The sequence below is a fragment of the Euprymna scolopes genome, chromosome 19 (assembly GCF_053919585.1).
Source record: "Euprymna scolopes isolate OS-2025 chromosome 19, ASM5391958v1, whole genome shotgun sequence".
NCBI classification, from domain to species: domain Eukaryota; kingdom Metazoa; phylum Mollusca; class Cephalopoda; order Sepiida; family Sepiolidae; genus Euprymna; species Euprymna scolopes.
In genome coordinates this window covers 39,558,994-39,586,822 of record NC_136500.1, presented here as the reverse complement: position 1 = coordinate 39,586,822, position 27,829 = coordinate 39,558,994, and the positions used below count along the sequence as shown (strand labels likewise).

Here is a 27,829-nt window from a genome sequence, read left to right as displayed (position 1 = left end):
GAACAATTAATCAGAAGTGACTTTTCAGGACATTCATCGTCAAGTCTAAATATTAGCTGACATGATATTGTAAACAAATATAGACGGAATTTGATGAACGACATTATCATCATTTTTTTTTTTATACTTTTTATTCATTTATTATTTTTGCAAATTAGTCGACTGGGCAATTTATTCCTCGTAATAATTATCAAATTATCCTGCTTTCCACTATTTATTAAAAGTATGTACTAACATAAAAGCTTAAAAGGAAGTAGACTCTCATCTAAAATATGGTTGGTTTTTAATACAATTTACAAACATATTTCTAATATTCCAATGACATTATTGTTGGGATGGGAAGACTAAACTAATTAAAAATCTTTGGTTCTTGTTTAGAATTATACTTATTTTTAAAAGCAAAAATACAAAAGAAAATGTATGCACCTGTCAAAGAACAAAGATGTCATATTCCAAAAATGATCTAAATTGATCAAGTATTTTTTTTTATTTATTTAAGAAAATTAAATTTTATGACAAGCTGGGTGGGATGGTGATAGCTGCCATATTTTTTAAAAGCTGCATTATAATTCAAGGGTGGATTACTCAATTTGACTAACAAGATTTATCTATTTCTCCACAAGTAAGAGATTCTCAATATTTAATCGCTAAAAATCATAAAATTTGATTTTCTTCAATAAAAAAAACAAAAAACTACTTAATCAATTTATGTGATTTTGGAATATAATGTCTTCATTCCATGATGAGTACATGCATGATAAAGATTTATCTGTATTTTCTTTGTGTTAACTATATGTAATTCTAAATATGCACCAAAGATTTTGTAAAGCTTTTTGGCACTTTGTATTATACAAACGGAAAAAATATTGAATATCAAGTGAAACAAATGATACCTACATAATTGTCATATCCAAAAATTATGGAAACTGATAGGATAGAAAAATAATTATTAATGAAAAACTATTTTCAATAAAGTTTATATGGGGAATTAATTTTGGTCCAACATTTTGAATTATGTTCAGCACATGACGTAAGCAACAGAACTTAATTATCTCCCCTGCCAACTTATCTCGTTTTATTAGTAAGCATAATATAGTGATTTTGCTTCCTTTCACAATTTTTTTTTTTTCATTAATAATTATTTTTCTACCTTATCGTTTTTTTTTTGTAATTTTTGGCTATGTTACTATTTGAGACCCGACAATTATGTAGGGGCCATTTGTTTCACTTGAAATTCAATATTTTGTTTGTTCATATAATATAGAAGCACCGGCTTTATTTAGTTATTAAACAATTCTTGACTAACATTTTGTTGAAGGCCGATATTAATTTTACTTTTTCCACTTTCTTAATGCTTTTTCTATACCATTAGATCGATTTGGTAATAGCATAGCCTTCGGTATGTTCCCTTTACACCTCTTTAATATTTTTATAACTAATTCCTTTTTCTTTCTTTTTTTTTTTTAATGCAAATTGCATAAAACTACTCAGATGCTTTCTAACTCCAAATTATTTTCTCTTGCGCTGATTTCTTGGTGTGTGTGTGTGTGTGTGTGTGTATATATATATATATATATATATATATATATATATATATATATATATTAAACTGGTTTAATTAATTTTAATATTCTGCTGTTTTTATTTGAATGCTTACAGCTTTTAATGATTTGTTTGCAGTATTAACATAATAAAAATGACAAAAACTTAATCCTCTAATCCCTATTACATTCCATTGCTAACAATTAATCAATTATTGTAGGAATTATCTGCACAAACAATGCTAACATGTCTTTTTGTCATATATAGTATAAATTCCTTTATTTATAGAAAATCATTGGCTACATGCGAGCATACATCTTTCAGCTGTGATCTTGTTCAAAATCCAGCTTCCTCAGCCCTCAAAATCTATTTAAATTTATTTGGATGATCAACTAAATTTAGTTTGGAGGTTTCCTGAAAAGAATGGATTTTGAACAAGGTCACAACGGAAACCTGTATACACATATCTAGCCAAAAATATTTGTATGAATAAAGAAATTTATACTATAATACAGCTCTATTTGTTATTGATCACTATTTTGTAAACACTGCAATTTCATTGCATTAATGGGATGAACGAACCCCAAATGACTTAAAAAAAAAAAAAAAAAAAAAAAAACACATCGGTCAACAATATAACTTGTTTTTATTATTTTTAATAAAAATATCAATACAAACTTTAAAATTGTGTAAATATATAAAAAAAAAACTCTTGTTTAGAGACAATGTATGCGAAGGTCAAGTAAACCAGCGTCACCCAATATATGCCTTTTTTTTTTTCGCATCGAAGTTCGTTGAGGTCCATATTCTATACTTCATCCGATTAATATCTAGGAAATAAGAATATATAAAAAAAAACTTAATTTTTATATTTTTTTTATCCTTCATTAGGAAACTATTTAGTCGGTAAATCATTTAATCACCTGAAATCGCTGCATCAACTTGCTTTCTTGAATTTACAATAATTCTAACGTTATTTCAAGGATCATCAGTTGTCTACCATGGGTATTTATTGGGTTCACATCGTTGTTAATTTAAATAATAATGAATCTATATATACTCCATTGTTGTTTACGACTTCTTCTGAACATTTAACAAGATTTTCAATATTCAATTAAATAATCAGAAAAAAACATGAGAAAATTTTATTTTTAAAAAGTGTCAGTCCAATAATATATATAAATTCTAGTGATGAGACGATTTCAATATTTTCCCTGATTCTGTACTAAATTCCCGATTCCGATACAGTTATTGATTCCGATTTTTTTATAAATCTTTAAATATTTAACTATAAAACTGTTATTTTGTCCCGATTACCATAAAAACACATCTTAAATATGCCTATGTTTTCTCAAACATAAAAGCAGATTTGTGAGGAGATGGTCTAGGGATTTTAGGCTTGCTTAAAGTTTAAATCAATAAATATTTATTTTATTATTACTAGAAGCAGTGGAAGGTGTTTCCTAAACCAACATCAAATAAAAAGATAATTTAAGGAATCGGTTTGGGCATCAGAAAATAGGCTCAAATTTTTTCGATTCTGATACCCCAAAAAGTTTTGATATTTCTGATTCCGATTAATCGTCCCAACACTAATACACTCCAAATTTGAATAGCTCAATAGTGTTTATTATTACTAATAAATAATTAATAAATGTTCAAAATTTACTTTACAATTGTTTTCTGCTGGTTTGAAAGCACATTATCTGGTTTTTCATTATTGTAGCAATATTGAATGTTAATGGAACAAGGTATCCTATCACAATAATAAACCTATCCAAAAATTATAAGAAGGTAAAAAATTATTAACGAAAATAATTTTTGAAGACAATTAGCGAAAATTGAGTTTTCCAAAAGAAAAAAGTTCAAATCATAACAAAAGGGAGGTGAATCTTTTCGGTAAAACTTTGAAAATCTTTGGCAAATTTAGCAAAAACTTATTTTTCTACCTTACCTTTTTTTGTAAGTTTTGGATATTTTCATTTCTGCGACATGACACTTCCATGGAAACCATTGGTTTCTCTTGAAATTCAATATTTCAATTTTCAAATTTTGCTACAGTAATGAAGAACCCATTTTCTTTTCTTGCTAAATAAATTCAAGATGTTTTCAAAAATGTTCTTCAATAACTTTTTTTATCTCTAACCAAATTATAACCCAGAAAAACTTCAAAACGATGAACTTCAAAATTTCTTCATTCCAATTATTTATCCTTTTATTTTTAATTTGATTGGACATAAAAAAAAATTCACTATAGAATCTTTTGGAAGCCTCTTGAATTTATTTAAAAAATTTCGAAAATACTAACACTGAAGTCATTTCTCTAAATGCTTCCACCCACAAACATTAAGAAATGCTGGTGGCCATATTGGATTATAAATGAAAGCCTCTGTTACAAACTTTCTTATTGTATTTATTTTTTGTAAATAAGTTATAAGTTCTTAATCAACAAACTAATACTGACGAAACAAAACTTGAATTTAAATCCAGGTTATTTTACTCTACATTAACAAAACTTTCTAATATAACATTGTTATTAATTTTTTTTTTAAAAATGCATACATTCTACTTCCTAAACACACCGGGGGTGGGGGGGGGTCATTATTTTTTCCATATCATAAACACAACATATATTTTCAAATATTGACTTCTATGTTTTTTCTTTAAAATGACAAAATCTTGAAATAAAGATTAAATATCGATGAATATATAAACATTTTGGATTTTAAAAATTTTATACTCGTGTATGTATATATATATATATATATATATAGGCTGTTTTTCTTACACATTTTAGTGAATAATTATTTCGGCCTAATGGGTTCTTTAAAGTTCATAAATCAAAAATCTAATGTTTTATTATTGTCACAAAAAACACAAATTTTCTGTAATTTGTGGTTATCTTTCTATTCCTTCAAGGCAAATTATCACCTTGAAAGAATTGACTTGGATAGCAATTGGATATATAAATTGTCAAGGGAGGTAACTTAAATGAAAACGGTTTTAAAAATTACAATATAAAGTTTTTGGGTTTTTTTTGGGGGGGGGGGCGGTTAAATTTTAGAGGCGGCGAACTTTAAATTGAAACACAGAAAATTACTTTTATTATACAAATATGTGGTTTATTCCAAATATTAATTATTGGTATCTATAATTTAAATACAATTTTTGGCATATGATCCCCATGGCTCACAAGTATATAGCGTAATTTAGAGGTCAAATTTTCAAACATTTTGCATTAAATTAGGCTATATTTTGGCAATAACACATCGAATGTCGTCTTCTAAGTGGTTTATTGTCTGGTTTATCAGCATAGACATTACATATCCTGAAAGAAAATAATCTAATCGGATTAAATTGCATGGACAAGGTAGAAGTTGGCAGATCCGTCTTTGCACAATTTACTAATGTGCTTAGCATTTTTTTCTCTTTATGATGAATTGCCAAACCAAGCTGAACTCGAAAGAAGTGATAGTTGCCAATTTGAAATTTGCCACCTCTAAAAAGAACACCCTATATTTAAAGATATGTAAGTTATACATTAAAAAAATATTTAGAGCTAAATTACAAGCCACCAACTGGTGAGTAGTTTTTGCTTGTTATAAATAACTTTGAAATATCTTTTAAATTATTTTGAGGCTTTTTTTTTTGGTTTTTTATTGTTAGCTTTTTTTCTACTGAAAACTTAAGAATCCAAGGTATGGAAAAACAAGATCTTTAGCATAATTCAGTGAAGACTGTCAAATCTTTTTTTTTCATGCATCTCATCTGGGATGCATTCGGGCAGACATATGACATGATAACCCACTCACCCTATTCTCTAATTTTTTAATTAAAACTCCATTAAGCACTACACTTTCAGATCATAATGTAAACATTTTTTTAGATTTAAGTGGTTTAGTTTCAAGGCTCATCAGCACCAGTCCTAATTTGGGAATACCAGGTGCTGTATGTACTCTTCGCTTATCTCAGCATTGTTTCCAATCATCTAATATTTCTCCTTGCCACTGGACTCAAGCAGTGCCGATTCAGGAGGGGTGTGGTTGGGGATTGTGCAACCTTTCCTTCACAATTACAAATGTAGCTACCCTGACAGAGGGTATCCATTGTCTTTCGAGATCAAATGGAAGCTTCCATGTATGAGGTGCCTTCAATAAGTTTCCAGACTTTTTTGTATGAGCACTTTTATTGATAGTACACATGAAATTCTAGTCCTCTTCAAAGTAATCTCCTCCGACTGCAATGCACATGTTTTGTTCCAACAACTTCTAGAAGACCTCATGAAAGTCCTCTTGTGTGAGCATGTCAATGACCCTCGTCACAATCTCTTTCATCTCCTCAATTGTCTCATAATGACAATTTCTAAGCTTTTCCTTGAGCTTAGGGAATAATCAAAAGTCGCAGGGAGCAAGGTCTGGACTATAGGGAGGGTGATGAACTGTCTTGATGCTCATCTTGGTTAAATAGCCTGTGACAAGGATGGAGTTGTTGACTGATGCATTTGCACAAATATTCCGCATCTTCAGATCCTCGTGAATAATTGTGCACAGTTTCCACACTGACATCAAACTGTGCACTTATTGTCGCTATAGACACACAACAGTCCTTACCCATGAAATTCTTTATTTGGCCAATCAGCTCTAGTTTTCTGATTCCTTTACTCCTCCCATTCATCATCTCTCACAGACTTCTTGCTTTCCTTGAATCTCTTATACCACTCAAAAACTGGTGCTTGATTCATGCAAGATGGTCCAAAAGCAGTCTGGAGTATTCCATACATGTCAGGCATCCCCCCCCCCAAGTTTAAAACAGAATCTTATTACATATCGTTCTTTTAAAGTGTCCTCAAATTCAGATTGCATTGTTGCAATTCACCAGCTGTGACAATCGGGCTTTAGTAGGGTGTATTCTTATTCCTGCTGTATCTGTTCATTTGAACCTAAAATTATAAAAATCGGTCAGTCATCTCTTATAAGATGTATAGCAGTAACATATTTTCAAGAGTCTACGACAATTTTAAATGCCTGTACAAAAGTCTGGAAACTTGAAGGCACATCGTCCGTAGTTGTGCATGTATATATAATAAAACTTACAAGTTTAACGTAAAATTATTTTCATGCTCGAAATATATGTAAAAGGTTTGTAGACGGGATTGTTTTAGCTGGATTTTTCTTTTTTTTTTTTAAATAGAAAAATTTCTAAAGTTTGAACAAGTAATTTCTTTTCGATTTGGCAATTTGGTGCTTATCCAATAATAAACAAAATTTATTTTTAAATTGAATAACATTTTGGTTGATGGTGTTGTGGTGTGTGTGTGTGCAGATATATATGAGGGAGTAAATAGGAAATAAAAATTTCAGACAAAATGGAAAATTAGTTCATGGAATAGTGGATAAACAAGGTAACATGCTAGTAGAAGGAAGCATATAAACACATTAAAGCTGAACCAATTTATTTTGGTTGATTTGTTCAATCGTATTCATTTGGTAATCTTTTTTCTAATGAATATGGTCGAATGAATCAACAGGAATATTTTTGTGCAACTTTAATGCTGTATTTGTGCCCTTAGTTTTACTATCATATTTCCTTGCTTATCCACGATACAATAAAATAATTTTTGGTACAAGTCCAGAATTCAACTTTTTTAAAATAAAATTTAAAAAAATACAGAAAAATCTTTATAAGGAACGTACCCGTCATGAAATGAAAATGTCATATTCCAAAAAATCGCTCAAATTGATCAGGTAATTTTTTTTTTTTTTTTTAACTAAGAAAATCAAAGTTTTTGATAAAGCAAGACGCAGTTTCATTTCTCATGTTGAATAAATAAGGGGGTGATACCGCAATTCCAATTACCAAGATAAAAATTAGTCTTTAATGGCTATAATTATTCAAATCATTAAAAATCATTTTTAAAAAAAAATGATTTTCTATATAAAAAAGCTATTTGATCAATTTACGTGATTTTTGGAATATGACATTTTCATTCGGTAACGGGCATCTATACATCATGAAGATTTTTTTCTGTCTTTGTTTTTTATATATAAGGATGAATTCTGGATAAGAATCTAATTTTCCATATGATATTTTTGCTTCCGTCTCACTACTTGCGTTCTTTTAAATATGCTTCACTTTTCCTTCTCCTAATCTGTTTACCATAGGTCGATGTTGTAGAACTCAATCAGGTGAAGAAGGTAAGTTCCGCCCGCCCCCACAGGTTTTATTACCTTGTCTTTTGGAATTTGTTTGTTCTTTGTTTGAATTGCATCCATTTCAAAACTTTAAAAAAGTATCCCTTTTTTTTCCATCCATTTCCAAACTTTCTTTTTTCCTCCCTTGTTTCTCCCATTTTTTAATATTTATAATTTCAGTGTTATCGTTATTTGTGTATACGACAAATAACTAATAAACTAACACATTTAGCATGTTTATGCTTGAAAAAAATTTTTTTTTTTCTCTGTCTTAATTCTTGAGATGAGGATTGATAAGTTGTATTGGATTACTTAGGCTACTGTTCTCATCTTAGTATTGCCAACAATGAGGATTGAAACTTCAACCTCCAGAAGAGTGTCACTAACAATTGAATTTTTACTTGGTACTTTATCTGTTGTACAACTGCGAATTACTCAAGACTTCTACCCAATCATGACCGATGAAACGAAAGCATGCTACTCGTGCACGCATGGATTAAAAATTCTGTGCAGATTCCAGAGTTCAACAAGATACACCTGAGGAAGGTCAGAGCTTACATTGGATGAAATGCTGTGAAAATAACATTCAAGATGAGAATAGGAATCTGAATAATACCAATATTTGTTTTTTTCCACAAATGTTTATTTATCTATCCACTATATACAAGCATGTTTATTTATATATATATATATATATATATATATATATACACACACAAAACTGGTTTCAAACTAGTTTTGGTTGACTTACCGTGTTTAGAATCTAGTTTAGTAAACTAGGAGCATGAATTTTTCCTGAGCATGCGCATTAAGTTTATCTGGGGGGTGGGGGTATTCTTGTCTTTGGTTGATTACAATCGACTGGCGGGTTTTCTGGCCAGCTTTAGTGTTTTTAGCATGTCTTTGATCAACTGTATGGTTTCCATTGGTTATGTTTTCCTTTACTAATGATTATATTTCTGTTATTTCTTTTATTCTAACTCTTTGACTCCGAAAATTCAATTTTTAGTTCCTCTTATGATCCGTTTGTTCAATTAGATGCAGTATTCCAAGTATAATGGACCGATTAAGAAGAACGTGAAAAAAAATAAACAAAAAAAATGTATACTCATGTTATTGATAAATGTGAACCCATAGTTTTACAAACATAAGTTACATCTAAACTGCTGACCATTGTTTATTTAACAAATTTATTACATTGAAATCTTTGTAGTGTTAATGATTATAGTGTCATTCCAAATATGATATAGAATTAGTTGAACATAGCTAGATAACGAAAGTAGAGTAGAACAGGAAGTAGAAACTCCACTTGTTGGACAAATCTAAAGTTGAAACAAGAGCAAATAACTGATGTGTAATTGAGATATACGTGTGTGTGTGTACGAGACATATCTAATAGCATATTAGTCTTAAAAGCATCTGCCCATAGTTGAAATGGTGCAGGCCTAAATAGTAAAAAGCAATTTTCTATTGAAGATCTTAGTAGAATTTAAGTTGGTGTGTTCAGAAAGTTGTTACATAAAGGAAGTATCGAATGACATGTAGTGAATTCCTTTTTGCATTAAGACATATTTTTCTATGCTTTTCCTTTATCTCTCATCTTGATGATAACCAGTTAAGATGGGAATCAATCCGCTTGTTGTAAACAAATGTAGAAATCATGCATTTGTAAAAAAAACTTTTTAAAAATAAATAAAATAAAAATGAAAAATCAACAAGATAATGTGGAAGCCCAAAACAAATGTTTGGTGCTTTTGTTTGTAATTGCTTCAACAATTACAGCCACCATGAAAACAAAGGAGACACTTTATTGCCACTATTATAGAAGGGAAAAGAGATTACTACTCCTATTTCATGTCAACAAAAATTAGCCGTTATACATGCTAGTATTTTTGTTGTTCCCCAGAAAAATGCGACATTGTTTGACCATTTCTAACTACAACTGTTGACAAAGGGGTGAGTCTATCAGACACATCTATGCAGCATGATGTATAGAATCGAAATCTAGTCCGTGAAAGTTGAAGCCATGCACTGCATGGAGATAAATGATGCGAATATGTTGGATGCAGATTGTGAGCATTAAAAAGACAGGCTTAAATCTGATGTGCTCACAAAGATTAATTGTGGACAGTGCGTAGAGATGTTTGCAGAACAGGAGACACTGATGGTACGATCACATTGAAAGACTGGATGAGAGTTCTTAGATTAATAGATGTAGAACAATAACAATAGCAGGTTAAGTTCAGTGGAAGATCAAGAAAAACATGGAAGTGATAAAATTGAACTTGAGAAAGTGGGATAAAAACCTGGCCAAAGATAGGTTAATTTGGGAGTCAATTTTAGTAAAGCCATCCACTATATGCCAGTATGTGACATAGCACATTGTTATACTCCAGTGTATTAGTGTTGTGATTATATAATGATGACGAATTCTTATTTGGTCCATTTTACTTAGTTTGATGCCATTAATTTCTGTTCTGTGTTTCCAAATTTGCATGGGTCGTTTTTATTTTGTTTATTATTCACATATATTTGACTTTTATTCTCATAAATTTAGAAAACGCTTTGTTATATAATTAAGATTTTGTTTAAAATCATCTTTAAAATAAGATGGAAGTCCTGAAATGAATTTTTCTTTTAATTGGATTCTTGTCCAGAATCCAATCTAATTAAAAAGCAAATGCAAAAAATATTTATATTGTACAGATCCATCACAGAACAAAGATGTCATATTCTAAAAATCTTGTAAATTGATCAAATTTTTATTTTTATTTCTTTTTTTTTTCTTTGAGTAATTAATAGTAATTTGTAGCTATTACAAGGCTAATTTTGATTTCTATTTGTATCGATAGCTCAATGTGAGTTGTCTCCCTTTAATTAATATGGTGGAACAAGACACACTATTCCGACTTCCACACTTCCTCATAAAATTTGATTTCCTTAGTAAAAATAAGACTTGATCAATTTACATGGTTTTTAGAATATCAGTTTAGTACCATGACTGGTACGTACATCATAAAGATTTTTCTGGATTTTGTTTTTTTTTTAACTGGGTTGAATTCTGATGAAGAACTAAATATGTTTAAACTTATTTTGATATTTAAATAGTAAAAACACTTTAATTCTTAATATATTCCTTTTTAAACTTTTCTATTTTTTATTAAAATAAAAACTTATTATATTAAGAGTTAGAAATGTTTTATAACACATATTCTTATAGTGTTTTAAATATGAAAATAAGTTACACATTTGTTGATAAAACAGATTAAAGCAAACATTTTTAACTCTTAATTAAATATATTTAACTTTTTTGATTAAAAATAAACTTTTAACTTTTTTTTTTTTTTTTTTTTTTTTTTTAGACTGTTATTTAATTTTTTGTTTGTAAAGAAAATGTCATGTTAAAATTATTTATTCCAAACAGTTCTAAGTTTTATTTTCATATATACCTAGAATACCAATCCTAAAATGGGGGAAAAAATTAATCTCCCTGAACGGAACAGTTTTGCACCACGTTTATGTCACCATAATAAAATTAAAATCAAGATATGATGATACTAAACCTTAAGCCTAGAATTCTTATTCTAGTGTTGATCAAAATCCATTATATAATTTTTAATAGCTAAAATTTAAGGATTCTATTAAGAAATTGAGCTTCAGGGATCTTGGTTAATTGGTGTGTAATAAATATGAACTAGAACAAAAACATTGAGGGCATTGTGAAGGCTACTGCAAGAAAGTGGGTTCCTTCTATCATACTAGAAGACTACTCACACCTGAAAGTATCCTGTACCTTTACAAGGCCACCATTCACCTGTGTATGGAGTGTTGTTGCCACATCTGGGTTGGTGCATCTACCACTAGTTTCTCCCTCTTGGATAGGGTCCCAAAAAGAATCTTTAATCTATCAACTAAGCTCCATCACTGCAATGTTGCATCCGTGTACCTATTTTACAAGTATTTTAATGGAATGTGCTTTGATGAACTCATTGCACTTGTTCCCCCTCGATGGACATATCCTCGACAAACCTGCTTAGCAACAAAATCACACCCCTTCATTGTTGAAGCCCCGAAATGCTAAATAGTTTCTTCCCTCAAACAGCTTAACTTTGGAATTCCCTTCCTGCTACCTGCTTCCCTGACTGTACTAATATGCAGAAGTGTAAATGTAATGTAAACCAATATCTTAATCTTTCTTAAGCATGTTCCAAAATAGTAACCCCTTACATCCAAGTGGTGAAATGCCTCGTTAGAGATGAACGCGAGTTAAAAAAAATATGCATAAGATTTAATGTAAATCTGAAATATTTTAATTTTCAAATAGATGCTTTTGCCCATATTATGTCCCCTCCAAACCTTTCAAAATATTGCAAAGGTTGTAATTGATGTCTAATACTTATTGTTCAAATTTAACACAAATCAGTTTGTTGAATTTTCAAACTTCTAAACCCATTTTGACCTCTTTGTTAAACTAAATATAGCTCATATTACCAACCCTTACGTCTACTAGCTGTTCCAAAATAGCTGATCCATTCATTAGTTTGAGATTATTATATATCGCTAGTCAAATACCAACCTATGGTTTCTACAAAGTTTCTCCCGTGTGCTCGGTCGCTGACAGGAATAACTGGAAGCAGTCGATCGTGAAACATTAAACCACTGATAAAATTATAATGATAAACATGGAAATACAATAAAATTACAAACATGTATTTAACCTGCACAATTAAAATCAATTTTTTATTTACTAAAATTTATAAAAAAAATCTAGCCTTCATAGATTTGTATTAGCTAAAAACAGACAACGCATTTGTAAAAAAAAAAATTTAGAAACACTTGGACGACCTTTACTGGTTATTTTTGTCAGCTGTCGAGCAAGCCCAAGAAACTTTGTGGAAATCACAGGTCAGTAAATGCGGAAGCACCTATATAAGCAATAATCATTTTCTTTAGAATTGGAAATTGGACTAAAACTTTTCTGGTTAATTGACCCGACACTAATTTCTTTAATTTGTGCATTTTAATATTTAACCTTTAGTTTCATGGACCAGAATTAGAATCTAAAGACGATGCAGAGAGTGGCTTATAAACTTATATGAACATATTTTTAAACTGAGGTTCAAAGGTACAGAAAAAAAAACGTGAATATATTATATAGCTTTTATTTCTGTTTTGTTTTTGTCTAAATTAGAACCACTTCTTGGAGATGGTACTCGCCAAAAGCCAAAACCTGAGGAGGAAGGGGTTACTATTTGCCAAGCTGTAGCTCTACCTGGAGTTGTAGCAGTAAGTAAATATTAAATTCTTCATTTTTTGCACCAAATGAATTTTTGTTTGGATTTTAATAAAATAACTGGTGCTTGTCCAGAATTACCCCTACATTTTTTTTTTTTTTTTTTTTTTTTTTTAACAAAAATGAAAAAATTTGTATGATGTACATACTTATGACGGAAAGAAAATATTGTATTCCAAAAATCATATGAATTGATCAAGTGGGTTTTTTTTTTTGTGTTTATAAAGAAATTCATTTTAAAGAGAATTTTACTTTTTCTAATGTCTCCATGCTAACAATGGCTTTCTAAAATCTTACAAGTTGGAATTATCTTTTACCCTTTTAGCCTGTTTTAAAGATGGCATCATGATATTGTTGCTATTCATTTAGACTTTTCTTTTTGTTCTTTAATATAGAGCAAATTCTGGATAAACACCAAATAGTTTTTTTTATTATAGGTCACTATTTATGAAGGTTAAAAACCACTTGGAGATAATCTCTCTCTCTCTCTCTCTATATATATATATATATATATATATATATATATATATATATATATATATATATATATATATATATAATCTATAAAAGTGAACGTGTCTGTCTGTCTGTATACATTTCCCTACGCAATAACTCTGTCAATTTTTAGTCTATAGACTCGAAATTTGAAATACCGGGTACTGAGATTTGGGAAAATCGATGTGACGGGTGTCAGCCAGAAATTTGGCTGTTAAGGGGTCAAATTTCAACGATTTGACCTTTAAGAACTCTACCAAACTCCTCCGACATTTTTGGGTCTAGACACTTGAAATTTTAGATATAGGTTCCTTGAACCTGGATCTAACTTAAAGTGATTTGAGCCCGAAACTATAAATTTTAAGGGGTCATAATAGGGGTCAAATTTAAAAAAAAATTGACGTCTGCGGTCTATACCAAATTACTCACACAATTTCTGGTCTAAACATTTGAAATTTTACATAAAGTGTATTCAGAGATAGGGCAAGCTTTTTATCAGTTTGGGTCGAAAATTTTTAGTTACCAATATATAAATGTATGTATGTATGTCTGTTTGCATGTCTGCCTTAAACTTTCAATAGAGGCGACGGATTTTTTCAAGATCAGTATCGTTTTAAAGTTCGATATTTCATACGACAAATATCGAAAAATTGTCTAAAAACATTAATATCTTCCCCTTATACTAGGCACTTTTCTACAGGGGGGGTCACTTTTTTCGCCGATATTTTTGAAAGTTATATCTCCTTTATATTATCTAGCCTTAATTTTTAAAAATGTTGCTTCTGGATTGGCGGTGGTCGTAACAGCATAAACGTTAGGTTTTACTCCGTTCTTTTCCTCCTTTGCGGTACGGGTTCGAGCCTGCCTTCCTACTACCACTTTTTTTTTTTTTTTTTTTTTGCTCAGCATACACATCCAAACACCCGGGCAACGCCGGGCACCCATGCTAGTATATATATATAGTACAAAACTTTGTTGAAATTCAAAGACTTACATTTTTTCTCTTTTCTAACTCTTGTTTATTTCATCCTGGATTTCTTCATTACAGCCGTTTCATTAATGGGATGGCAATTTTATGAGTTTGTTTTCATAAAAATCTCCTTTCTTACTAACTCGTCAGATGTGATTTCCATTCGATGTTACTAACAAAAAGATAATATTGTACATGATAAACCTGGTGCATTCATTTGGGGAAAAGGAATTCCATCCCCACGTTGTTACAGGTCGGCCATTTTGAAACGAGTTATAAAAAAGAAAAAAATGTAAGTCTTTGAATTTCACCAAAGTTTTGTGCTATATATGCTCTGCACTTATAAAATAGATGCATTGAGCTTTACTGGAAATTAACGGTGATTCAGTTTTTATTATAAGTCTCAACCCTGTTAAATGAAAACGGTATACATTGAAATTAACAATATTTCAAAAAATAAATATTTAAATATATATATAGTAGCATTTGTGTACAACTCTTGTACAGCCCACACCAGTAGACTGATCATAACCAAACCTGGCATGATGTTGGTCCCCCACCCAGGGATGGTGCACACCATTTTCCAAGGTAACGGTCAAAGGTCATAGCTTATGTATATATACTCTTACGGCCTACCACTCAACCGACCATGACCAAACCTGACATCATGATGGTATCCAACCTAGGGATGGTTCACACTATTTTTCAAGGTCAAAGGTTTGCTAGTAGTAAATAAGACAGAATGATTATCAATTGAAAGATGAAGAACCTTATTATTGAGAGGATTGAGAATGTTTAATGAAATGAACAGTTAAAAATGGAGGGAGCTAATGTCCAGAATCTGTCGAGATTGGATTCGAAGATGATTGTTTTAATCTGTGGGAAAGCAGTATTTGTGATAAAATCCAAGTAATAAAAGTGTGGAAGAGACTTGCCTCAAATTTCTAGATGAGTTTGCGTAACGTGTAAGAAAGGCAGAATGGTGTCTGTGCCTGACTATGTTGGCCGGTCTCACAAAGTAACATAAAATTTTGTTACTCATATGCAAATAAGATAGTGCTGGCTTAGATAAAAAGCCTGTTTTCAGAGAAGGAAGGAGATTTTGGAGTTCTGAGTTTGTACCACACCATATATATGTATATTACTGAGGCATGATGATTTCAACTGTAAAAAAAAAAAAGAAAGTCAGTGTAAAAATGCACTAGGTGTGCACTAATCTGCTGTGATCGTTTTTGATATGTTAGCATGTATTTTTTGATTGAAATATGTACAAAAAAAAAAAAAACTTAGGGAAACAAATGTTGATTAATTCAACACAAAATACTACTGATGCATGGTTTGAATATTCAACTAACGTATATGAAAAGAAAAAATGGATTGTATCCCCAGTAATTACTGCCTTCCATGGTTGTTGTTGTCTCACTACGTTTTGACCAACTAATCCTCTGGCCTTTGGGTATGATTTAAACTGCTATCTTCAGACAAGTCTCACCTGGAACCGTAGAAACTCAACGCTTCTATCCACTGTGCCACGGGCCCCGAAGGGCAATGAAGGTTTAACCTTTTTTTTATGGTCTTATAAATCCCATTTTGTATTATCTGATCTTCCATTGTTGGGTCTGTACCAAATGGTATTGTGTGTGTGTATGTATATATATATATATATATATATATATATTACCAAAAAAGGGATTGTATTTCAAATTTGTATGAAATAATCTTTGTTGAATCGATATTTCTTGCTTTCTTTTCAGTGTGCTATGTCCTATGCCTGCCTGAAGCTGGTGAACTATTCATTTTTCTTCTGGCTTCCACTCTATATGAAGCGCAGCTGGGGTCTTAGTGAATCAAAATCTGATCAGCTTTCTATCTGGTATGACATTGGTGGAATTGTAGGTACGTTATTTCGTCTCTGTTCATTTTTAACTTGTTGCAGCCATGTTTTTTGTCCGAGCTGTTTTGCATCAATTTAACTAATATTTTTGGAAAGGTGTGAATCTATTCTTCCCTTTTATCCCACTATAGATGAAATAGTAGGGTAGATTAGACTTTCATGCCTTGGTGGAGCAATTAGTCTAGGAGAAGGGAAATTTTGATATCATTTTTTATTTACTTTTAATCAATTATTTATTTGAATAATAAATGTAATAGTGCGTAGTAGTAACCTCAGTTCTGTTTATTCAAAAGTATTTTAATATCTTGTTGCAAAAATGAATTTGTTCTTTGAACAATTTTATTAACTTTCCAAACCAACGAAAGTAAAAACTATTTTTGAGCATATACGGCTTGTATATGAGTGATCTTGTCTGTGTGCGGAACAGTCTGTACCATACTACTCTCTCAATTTTTTATATAAAACCTGTATATATAGATTTAGACCTGTGGAACAAATCTGATTTGGTTTTTAGCTAGTTCTAGCACAAGTGGGGCGTGACAAGTTCTTATATACCACTCCAACAAGTGATGGGACCATGTAATCAAACAGATAGCCAGCCACATTCAGTTATATAAAAGTTTGATTATAAAAGATCATGAAACTCCACGATGAAAAATGCAATAGGTACCGGTTTTCATAAAAGTTCCTCGCTCAATGGGCCGATGTGTTGTTATTCATGGAAAGTCCTCATCTACCTCATCTGATTTGCTGCTATTCTCAGCAAGAGGAAAGAGAAGAAAAGGCAAAACAAAAGTAATGTTCAGTATCAGCAATGAAATACGTAACAAGATGACACGAGCCGTTATTTTTATTTTTATTTTTTTTCTCAAACGTATATATTTAAAAACAATATCATAAGTTCAGTCAAGTCGGTAACACAAATAGTAAAAGGAAAAAGATAATGAAAAAGAAAATGAATGTCCTAGTGTTTTCACTCGACAATCTCAGTAACGGACGCCATCAATTTCTCTCCTCATTTGTTTTTCCCCTAAGACAAAAAGGGGAAATATGGGGGGGGGGGGGTAACTCCTGTGCGTTATTAAGAAATCGAGTTTTAACTTAATCATTTTTTTCACTTTTCTGGGAATTCTATCGCATCCAAGCTTTCTAATGTTCTTGTACCATGCTAGAGAAATATCTTTTTTTTTTTTTTTTTTTTTTTTTTTTTTAATGAAAGTTGACCCAGACAAGACATGAAGCCAGTTGATGTAAGGAGCTAAAAAAAAAAAAAATACTTCAAGATCAAAAACTTACTAACAATGAGTGTTAGATGGAATAGATTCTGACCCAGAAAACAAGAATTGTTCCCTCTTTGTCAGAAACCTTGCTCATGGAATGGGGGGGACTAAAAGACAAAAATTAAAGTGAGTTACGTGACTTCAAAAAATAAATCTAAAACCTATTACTACTCTTGTTAAATTATAACGTGAGGTTGAGTTGTGACTAACTCCTGTTTATTACTGTCTTGAACGGATACCATAATACCTAGTTTGTTGCACCTTATAACAAATGTTCACGATAAATGGATGGAATAGATTATGACCCAGAAAACAGCAACTTTTCTCTCATCAGAAACATTGCTCATGGAATGTGAAAACTAAAGGACAAAATAATGGAAGTGAATTGCGAGACTATTGAAGGTAAACTCTGCTTTGTGATGCCCTTAACTTCTGTTTGACTGCTGAGATAATCCTTCTCACTCCCAAGCCATCAATCATTCTCTTCACCTAAGTTGCAAGCTTTCATTATGTGATATAATAATCTAATAAGACATCAAGTCCTTGTTTTATTTATAACTCACTTTGATAATTGTCCATGGAAAAATAATTTTTAATGTTTTCTTTGTTTTTAGGTGGATCAGTGGGTGGATTTATTTCGGTAAGTGCAAACTATATCTTATTTGCTTCTTCTTTGTTTTGGCTCATGTCACTCAATTAATGTGTGTGACAGTGACTGTGTGCAAAACTATCTCTACCAAACTACTTTCTCAATTTTTAGTCTAGAGACTTGAAACTTGATTTATAAAAGATTTGGACCTATGGAACAAATTTGATTTGGCATTTAGCTGGTAGAAATAACTAAGTGGTCAAAATTGAAAAATATCCGAACTTGGCAGGCGTAAGTTGACTAAATTTGTTGCTTTTACGCTGTCAGAAATTTGACAATTACATCATGCCTACCATTATATTTGTTTTGGATCAATCAGATTGGTGATTGTATTTGCTGCAGAGCAATTCGCTTTAATATTTTTTTTTTTTTGCATGCATTCTTTTGCAGCTCCACTCAAGCCGCCGTACAAGAAGGATCTATGGAACTCACCCACCACATATAAGGCATATTTGGCGCTTCTAACCTTCGTCTCATTGAGACTTCAATTTTAAGCCTAAATAATTAGGCAAAGATATTATTTGTGTCCCCTTGAGACTTTATTTTAAGTCTAAATAATTAAGCTCAGTCATATTATGTGTCTCCCAGAGGCTTTAAGGTCTGAATTGTCAACCTGTCATTAAGGATATTTCCTTTGGATGAACATTAGATATGAACTCCTGTAAGGTCGACTCCAGATGAGAATTGAATCCTTTCTTCAGGAGGAATCATACCAATCCACTTCTAACGGCTGTATTCACAGATCTTCGAAGACAGATGAACCTGCATCCAGTTCCTGTTGAAGATAAAACTATCACCTTTCGAGGTTGTTAACGGCTCTTTTTCAGAGGCAAAAAGGCATTCCTTTTTTTTTTTTTTTTTGTGCTATTAAAATGTGTTAGAGAAATTTTTCTCACACGTTTCAACTCTAGGACAGTGGCAAAATACAACAAAGGCCCACCTTAAAATTCAATACAAATTTTATTAGTTCCTTGGTGGTAAACACCATGAATACAGATTTGAAGCTGTAACAAACTTGAAGCATAAAAGCTTTTGCAAGAATAATTTAACTATATGATTTTTTTTTTTTTTTTTTTTTTTTTACAGTGATCACCACTTATCAAGGCCCGGAAGCCACTCAGGGATAAGGGTTATTGCAAGTACATTATGTTAGTGAGGAGATTTGCTGAAATGTTTACTTAAGGGGGCAGTTCATTAGGAATTTGTTAACATTGGACTTGAAGACATCCAAGTTGTAGTCCGGAGGGAAGCAGGCAGACGGAACAGAGTTCCACAGGCGTGCAGTTCTAACAAAGAAGCTTTGTTCATGGAATCTGCGTTTTGATTTAGGCACAGATATAGAGTGGGGGAAATTTTTCACAGTGGATTCAGCTAGACGGGTGTTTTTCGTGAAAGATTGGCGAGGGGGGACCAGAGATTGGAGTTCAGACGAGCATCTGCCATGGAAATAACGATAAAACAAGGACAGGCTCGCAACGTCTCTTCTGTGGGAGAGAGGTTGCAGGGTAGAGAAAAGGGCATTCCCCACTAAGCCACGAAGTCTATTTTGTACTCTGTCAAGGCAGGATAGGCTGTTTTTAGCAGCTCCTGCCCAGATATGGCAACAGTATTCCATCCTTGAAATCCAGAAAGGGTTAATATGCCATAAAACAAAATAACCAAACTTCTGGAAAGACGAAAATTTCTATGTCCAGTTGGTGCGAAGGGGTTCACATGCAACTAGATCTGGTTTGTTATACAAGTGTAGTAGAATTACAAGTAAGATGTAAGAGGGTAGCCATTTTGTTTGTAAGACAAAAGTGACAAATGCAAACTCATGTATAAAGAAAATTTGTGGATTGCAAAGTTATTGACATTGTTCAGTAATGTTGTAATTCCTTAGTAATACTTTTATTCATGTTCAGCTGATGCAAGAATTAGTAGATAAGACGATGAAGATGGATGAGAACCCAAATATATTTGGATGGGAAGATGAATGAGTAGGGCTATGACAACTACATATTCTTGTCATTGTTTTGACTCAAGTATGTATCCATTAATATCTTATGTTTTTATACAGATGTGGTTCTCGGTTGATTAAGTGTGTCTAACTATGTTAGATATATACCCGAAAGTTAAAAGAATTAAAAGAATATTCTGTTGTCACAGCTCTACTTATAAGTTTTATCTTGGTGATACCATTGGTGCACACGGATATACTAGTCTGCTAACAAAACGTAGGAGTGACTGGAGTAAATTCAAGGAACTTCTGCCTTTACAGCAGAGCATTACCTTTGACGGCCAAGGGATTAGTTTATCAGACATGTGAAATCAATAAATGAATAGTTTAGTCAGAGTATATAAACAATAAGTGCAGATCCTGGTATTGTACAATTATTGATAGCTCAGCTGCTCTATGCCCTCAACTCTCATATGTTATATAAAATGGAGCCCAAAAGTTGTAGTTTGGCCTTATTCTTAAGCACTTTCTATCGGTGCATCTGATTATCGTCAGGAGCGATTGTTGTTGTTTTCTTTTTCTTTTCATTTGAGGCTTGGTGTATTAATTTTTTTTTTTTTTTTTTTTTTTTTAATTGGATATAAAGGTGGGTGCAGGAGGGTTGGTGGCGAATTTATTTTTATTTTATTTTTATTTTTTTATTTCGATTTTCTTATTTTAGAGTTTTAGTTTCTTATTAGTTATTAAATACTGTTAGTATATTTGTCCCGGTGTTAAATGAGACCCGGTTTAAAAAGGGCTGTAGTTTTTTTATAAGTATGGCTTCTAGTAATTTTAGTCGTCGTGTGCAGTTGTTAAGGTATCTGATTTTAGTATTTTTAGTTAAGATATTTCTAATGTCAGACGATTATAGGTTTTTAGCGTGGGATGTTAGGTGTTTTATGGCACTATTGTCAGCTAAATGATAGGTTAGTTGTTGGGAGAGTGTTGTTGTGGTGTCGCCTATGTATGTGCTGTATGAGTTTTAAGAGTGGGTTCAGAGACCTTCTTCGAAGGGGCAAATAAATTCATGCACTGCATTAGTTTTATTTAGTGTTGTTAGTATTGTTATTGTTTTTAGTTATTAATTTGGAAGTTTTTAATATGGTATAATATATTAGATCCTTTTGTTTTGGTCGGTGGTTCTGGTGTATCCTTTAATTAGGTTTGTTATTTTTTCATCTGTTTTGTAGGATACAGTTATGCATTTGTTGGGGAAGTTTAATTTTTAAAAGTTCAATGAAGTCAGTGGTAGATTTTATGCAGTATTTACTAGGTATGTAAGGTTGGATAATGTTATTGATTGTTTTAGCGATACTATATACTGGGGTGGAGATTTGAGAGATTATGGATCTTAGAGGGTATCCTATTTTGTAAATTTTAATTTTCCCATATATGTATCCGGGTTTATAGTCTCCTATTATTTTATTAAATTTAATTTTCCAATTTCGGCTTTATTTGCTGCTATAATTTAGTTAATTTGTTTTTTCTTTTTTTTTTTCTTTTTTCTTTTTTTTTCTTTTTTTTTTAGTTGTTCTGTAGGATTTTTCTTATATAACATGCCTGTTGAAATTGAAAAGATATCTAGAAAGATCGGCAAAAAGAATAACTCTGTGTTCAATCAGACTTGCTTGAATAATGACTTGCTGTCAAAATATACAAATATACATATTAATACTATAATACCTTTCATATGTACTTGTATCACAGTTTCCAGATTATAAATTATTTGATTGGGAGATCCTATTTATTAACTAGGAGAAATTTAATGTCGTATGTTATCAGCTTCTATCCTTCTTTTTAATAAATAGGATCTCCCAATCACCAAAGACTCAATGTAAAAGAAATTTTTTTTTAAATGGTGCCTTTTTTTTTTTTTCTTTTTTTTATAGACCATATATGAAACTAAAATATATCTTGTTCTTCTGGCTAGGGTTCAAGAGTAGTATCTGTTCTGTCTAAAAATGGTATTATGATATTGTGGGATTTTTGTTTGCATCGAGTGCCCATATAAAGAAAATATGTCACAGACTCCTATAAGGATATTGGAAATAAACAGTAATAACCAGATATATTCTGACACTACATTAACCAGATTACTTAGATAAATACTCTTTAGTTTTAACAAAAGGGCTATAATAATATCACATGGTCTCCATTCACGCTGCCCGGCTGCAATATATTACATATGAAAGATGACACTGAGGAATTTCCACAGGTCCCACTAGTGTAAATTATCTTTTTAGTTTGTTTTAGATAGTTTTTGATTTGTAGAATGTTTTAGACTTAAGCGGATCTTTTTAAAAAAAAAAATTATTTTTAAACAGACTACTTTTTTTTTTTTTAATTTCAAAATTGGTAAAGATATCAAACAATTTGTCAAAAACTTTTGAATATTTTTTTTTTTAATTTCAAAATTGGTAAAGATATCAAACAATTTGTCATAAAAACTTTTGAATATTTTTTTTTTATCCTTTCAGGATCGCCTTGGATATCGAGCAGTAGTTGTTCTTCCAATGATGATTATTTCTCTACCCGTGTTATACATCTTTAATGGTAACTAATTGAAAATCTTCAAATTAAAAAAATAAATTCTTTGTTTTATAACCCTAGACTAAAAGAAAATATCTGAAAAAAAAATTTTTGCTGGTGTAGATTAGTAATATTTTTAAACAAACCAAGGTATTTTAAATGAAAACATTATTACATACGTACGTGTGTCATGTCGAAGTTAGTTTAAATTCCAAAAGTTACAAAAAATGATCCAGTAGAAGATTTTTTATTTTTACTTGCGTTCACCCCTAACCAGGCATATCAACCCTTATATGAAAGGGGCTACTACTTGGAACTATGCCTAAGAAAGATTTACAAGATGTTGGTTTGTTACATTTAAACTTCTGCATATCAGTACAGTCAGAGAAACAGGTAGCAGGAAGGGAATTCCAAAGTCTAGCTGTTTGAGGAAAGAAACTATTAGAGTAGAAAGCATTCTGGCATTTAGGGACCTCAACAGTGAAGGTGTTTTTTTTTTTTTTTGTTTTTTTTTAACTAGTTTGTCAGGGATATGTACAAGTGCAACAAGTTCATCAGAGCACATTCCATTAAAATACTTGTAAAACAGGCACAGAGATGCAACATTGCAATGATGGGACAGGAGTTGGAGCTTAGTTGACAAGGTGGGACCTATTAGATTGAGGACACTTTTTTAGACCCTATTCAAGAAGGAGAGACTAGTAGTAGATGCACCAGCCCAGATGTAGCAACAATATTCCATGCATGAGTGAAAGGAGGCTTTGTAGAGGTACAGGATACTCTCAGGTGTGAGTAGTCTTCAAGCATGATAGAGGGAACCCACTTTCTTTGAAACAGCCTTCTCAATGTCTTCAATGTATTGGTTCCATTTCATATTACCCATGAATGTTAACTAGATGTATTTTTTTAACAAAAACTCCTCCACAAATTATTTTCTAATATAATTTGCTTAAAATTGGCAGACACTTAATATTAGTCAAGGGAGATAAGTCAGTTTGTCATACTAAATTGATGTCACAATCCTTATGCATTAAAACATGATAAAACTCTATAATTCGATAAATTCTATTTTTACCTGTAATCATTATTTTTCTACTGGATCATTTGTATAAATTATTGGAATTGATACTAATTTCAATATAACATGTAAGTGCATAATGTTTTCCCATGAAATGTATTTGTTTAAAGTATCACCCATCTACACAAACACCAAAATTTTATAAGAATTTTATCTATTTATTAATAGTATTAAAAGAAACTGCTTAAAAAGTAAAGGTTCTAGGTATGACATTAAGACCTATAACAGTGAGGCCCCACTTGGGGGATGTGGAGTTGTCCCTTAGTTATCATTACTTACAGATCCACATTGGTGGGGAGTGGTAATACTGGTTAGGGCTGCTACCAGATTAGGCTGTCTGAAGATATTGACTTCCTGAACAAAAATGCATCAAACATTGATGCTATTGATTTTTTTTTTTTTTTTTTTTTTTTTTTTCCCTTTGCAAAGCTCAATAATGTTCTCCAAACTCAAAAACAATTTTCTTCTGCAAAATAATCAAACTAAACACCATGAATAAATATTTGAAAATATAAAAAACTTCAAGTAAAAAAAAAGAACTTTTACGCAAATTACTGGATTTGACATTAGTTGATATGCTGTAAAAACAAAACAAACAAACAAAAAAAAAATATTATAGGCAAATGTTAAAAAATATGATTCCTAGTCCTGCCTCAGAAAAAAAAATCCATAGTATGGAATCAGTAATGTTTTTGAAATTATTATGTACAGAGGAGTTTTCTTCAATTCATCAGATCTAAAAAGAAAAAAAAATTACAAAAAAAATGTCATCTCATCACACAACTCGTTTTGTATTTCATCAAAATTAAAAAATTTTTTTAAAGCTGTATTTGTTATTACAAACTTTTCTGGATTTTGTTTTATTTTATTTATCTATTTATATTTTTTAACAAAATCTTTTTTTTTTTCTTTTTTTTTTTTTTTTTTTTTTTTTTTTTTTTTACAGTTATTTCATTCCCAGAAAAAAATGTGATAATCAGCCTCCTCTTTGTGGCAGGATTTTTCATTGGTGGTGCTTCAAATCTAATTAGTTCTGCCATATCTGCTGACTTGGGTAAGTTTTCTTTCTCTTCTTTCCTTCCTCCCTCTATCTATTCATTGTCTTAGCTATCTTTTCGTTCCTTCCTCCCTTCCATCTCCTCCTACTCCCCCCATCTACCTCTTTGTTTCCCCCCTCCACCTACCTTTTTGTTTCCCCCCCTCCACCTACCTTTTTGTTTCCCCCCCTCCACCTACCTTTTTGTTTCTCCCCCTCCATCTACCTTTTTGTTTCCCCCCCCTCCATCTACCTTTTTGTTTCCCCCCCCTCCATCTACCTTTTTGTTTCCCCCCCCTCCATCTACCTTTTTGTTTCCCCCCCCTCCATCTACCTTTTTGTTTCCCCCCCTCCATCTACCTTTTTGTTTCCCCCCCCTCCATCTACCTTTTTGTTTCCCCCCCCTCCATCTACCTTTTTGTTTCCCCCCCCTCCATCTACCTTTTTGTTTTTGTTAAAACTCAATAAATATTTATCTTATGATTATTAAAGGAAGATTTTGTTGATAAGCTCTTTTTTTTTTTTCTCCCCTACATCCTAACACTTGAGAAGGGGGAAAGGTGGGAGGGGGATGCTATTACGAGTAACACATGTACAGGTTTGGGAAAGTCAACAGTAAGTGATAAATATGTACTGTAGCAGCAGCGACACTTCGCAGTTTGAGATTTTGAATGTCTTTCATTTGTAAACTGCTTGTTGATTGGTGCTGGTAGTTGACTTCTCTTCGGGCTTGCCCAATCAGATCATCCCCCAGGCGAACTGAGCACATGACAGTTCATCAAAAGGTTAAACATGCAGCAACTCTTTCTCTTCTTCCTTTCCAGTTCTCGGTGTTAACAAACACTTCTCTCTTGGGGCGCAACAGAACACATTTGGGCCTTTGGTCTGGGTGTCTACTAAGATGAGACAATGAATTCATCATGGCTTCCAGCAAACCCCAACTCCAACCCACATACCTGAACTCATTTCTCCTCCCACAGGACTGCCTAACTTTTCATCTCTGTTCATACACATGGACTACTATTATTACTATTACTACCCATCCTTTTCTAGATTCTTGCTGACAAAGATAATCAAGAAAATTGTTATGAATGTTAAAATGGACGTCACATATGCTACAGTACAATAGTTAAAGCAGTCCTTTAAAAATATTTTTAATTTTCAATATATGTGCTAAAAGTAAAATTATGTTTATCCATAACGATTTTGCTAAAGTCATTTCCTCTGAAGAGATGAGCCATGCACTTTTAATGAATGAAGGAAAGAACTTTAAATTTTGTGTATTCCTTGCTTTAAATAAATTTTTGTTTAAAATTTCTATATTTTTACTGCAAAAATTTAAGTATGAATCATACAATTCTTACTTTGTATCTTGAGCTATTCTATTTGGCTGGGATTGGTTTATATAAAAAATATTTCCTCCCAACAATATTTTGTTAGACTGTAAACCACAAGATTAATTAATCTGTAATTTAACATCTCATTGTTTTTATATATATATATAGTCTTTGAAGTTTTTAACCTTTAAAACTATACAAAAAAATATTTTTTATCATTCGTTAGAAAACCATCCAGTCAGTAAGTCATTTAATCACCTGCAATCACTGCATCAACTCGCTCTCGAATTTACTATAATACCAATAATTTATTTTTCAAGGGATCATCAGTTGTTTACCATGAAGCACTGTTTCGGGGATTTAAAAACAAAACAGTATATTACATCATGGCTCCTCAGCAGTGTTGATCAAACACCACCACCCTTAATCTTAGGCAGAAGACATATTACAAACATTTGATCCAATTTCCTATTCTTAATTGCAGTTACTAACCTTTTCATACTATAAAAATGAATTTCTTACCTGTGTGATTCATCAATTTCCACATTTAAAATGGATTATATTTATTTGCTGTCCACTCAGCAAAATGTGGCACAAGGCCGGAAAGTGGTAACCTAGCAGGCTCCCCTAAAGGAGGGGCACTCCTGCAATTTTAAAAATTGCCTGAGTAACCCCGTCGGCATTCCCCGGTCGGGGCGCCTCAGGCAACAAGCAATAAACTTGCCCCACCGGAAAGCCCGGTGGCAAGGCCTGGGAGGGTGGACCTCCTAGGTATTACCCAGGCGGTGTACCTCAGTCCAACAGGTGCTGGGCCGGTCTCCGGCCCCTCACCTGTTGGGCTGAGTGTCAAGTGACGGATCCTTGACTGGTACTATCCATTTAAAATGGATATATTTTTTAATTTATCAGTCTTGTATTTATAAGATTACGGATTAATCCATTTAACTACTTATCACCCCCACTATGATTAGTATTTAGTATATTTACATTCTTATTTAAAATTAGATATATAATGGTTAAAAATATTTTTACATATATACATTTTTTTTTTATGTAACTTTATTATATGTAATTATAAATACATTTTTTACATTGCTAATATAGTTTTGGATTTCCTTTATTGATATAGTCTGGTTAATCTTAAACAATTCAAAAGCATCAGGATAACGAACAAATGCTTTATTTAACTATTTAAATATTTTATTTTTATCCTCACCTTGTTTTATCATCCTTATTACTAAGTTAGAAACTATATATATAAATTTTTTTTTTACAAAAGCAAACAAAATTGTTTATTTATGTAATATTGCAAATACGACTCTGTCTTCTGGGTGGGGAGTTATCTGTAGCGACCGATGTTTACACATCAACGACAAGAATCAAAATGTGTTCACTCGTTTGTGTGCACTTCTATGCATACACTATCCTGAATAAAAACAATTATATTTTGGATCAATCAGAAAAATTTCTGAATTTATTCTAAATGTTTTTTTCTGGGAACCACCTAACTCCTTTAAAAAGCTAGATTTTTCTTCAATAAGCCAGCAGAATCTA

At 31.7% G+C, this 27,829-nt stretch overlaps 1 protein-coding gene across 4 annotated transcripts in view; it reads left to right on the top strand.

The window, feature by feature from the left end:
* The window catches only part of LOC145303542 (sugar phosphate exchanger 3-like), a 71,352-nt gene that overhangs the window by 35,968 nt on the left and 7,555 nt on the right, over positions 1-27,829 (top strand). Inside the window, exons 10-16 of one of the 4 annotated variants that reach the window (XM_080145010.1) lie at positions 1,373-1,399; positions 7,704-7,736; positions 12,925-13,019; positions 16,246-16,387; positions 18,280-18,305; positions 22,773-22,848; positions 24,849-24,956. In XM_080145010.1, the coding sequence (XP_080001136.1) occupies positions 1,373-1,399; positions 7,704-7,736; positions 12,925-13,019; positions 16,246-16,387; positions 18,280-18,305; positions 22,773-22,848; positions 24,849-24,956 (507 nt within the window). The remainder of the gene's footprint in view (positions 1-1,372; positions 1,400-7,703; positions 7,737-12,924; positions 13,020-16,245; positions 16,388-18,279; positions 18,306-22,772; positions 22,849-24,848; positions 24,957-27,829) is intronic. The other 3 variants (XM_080145011.1, XM_080145012.1, XM_080145013.1) reach the window with 3 other exon arrangements.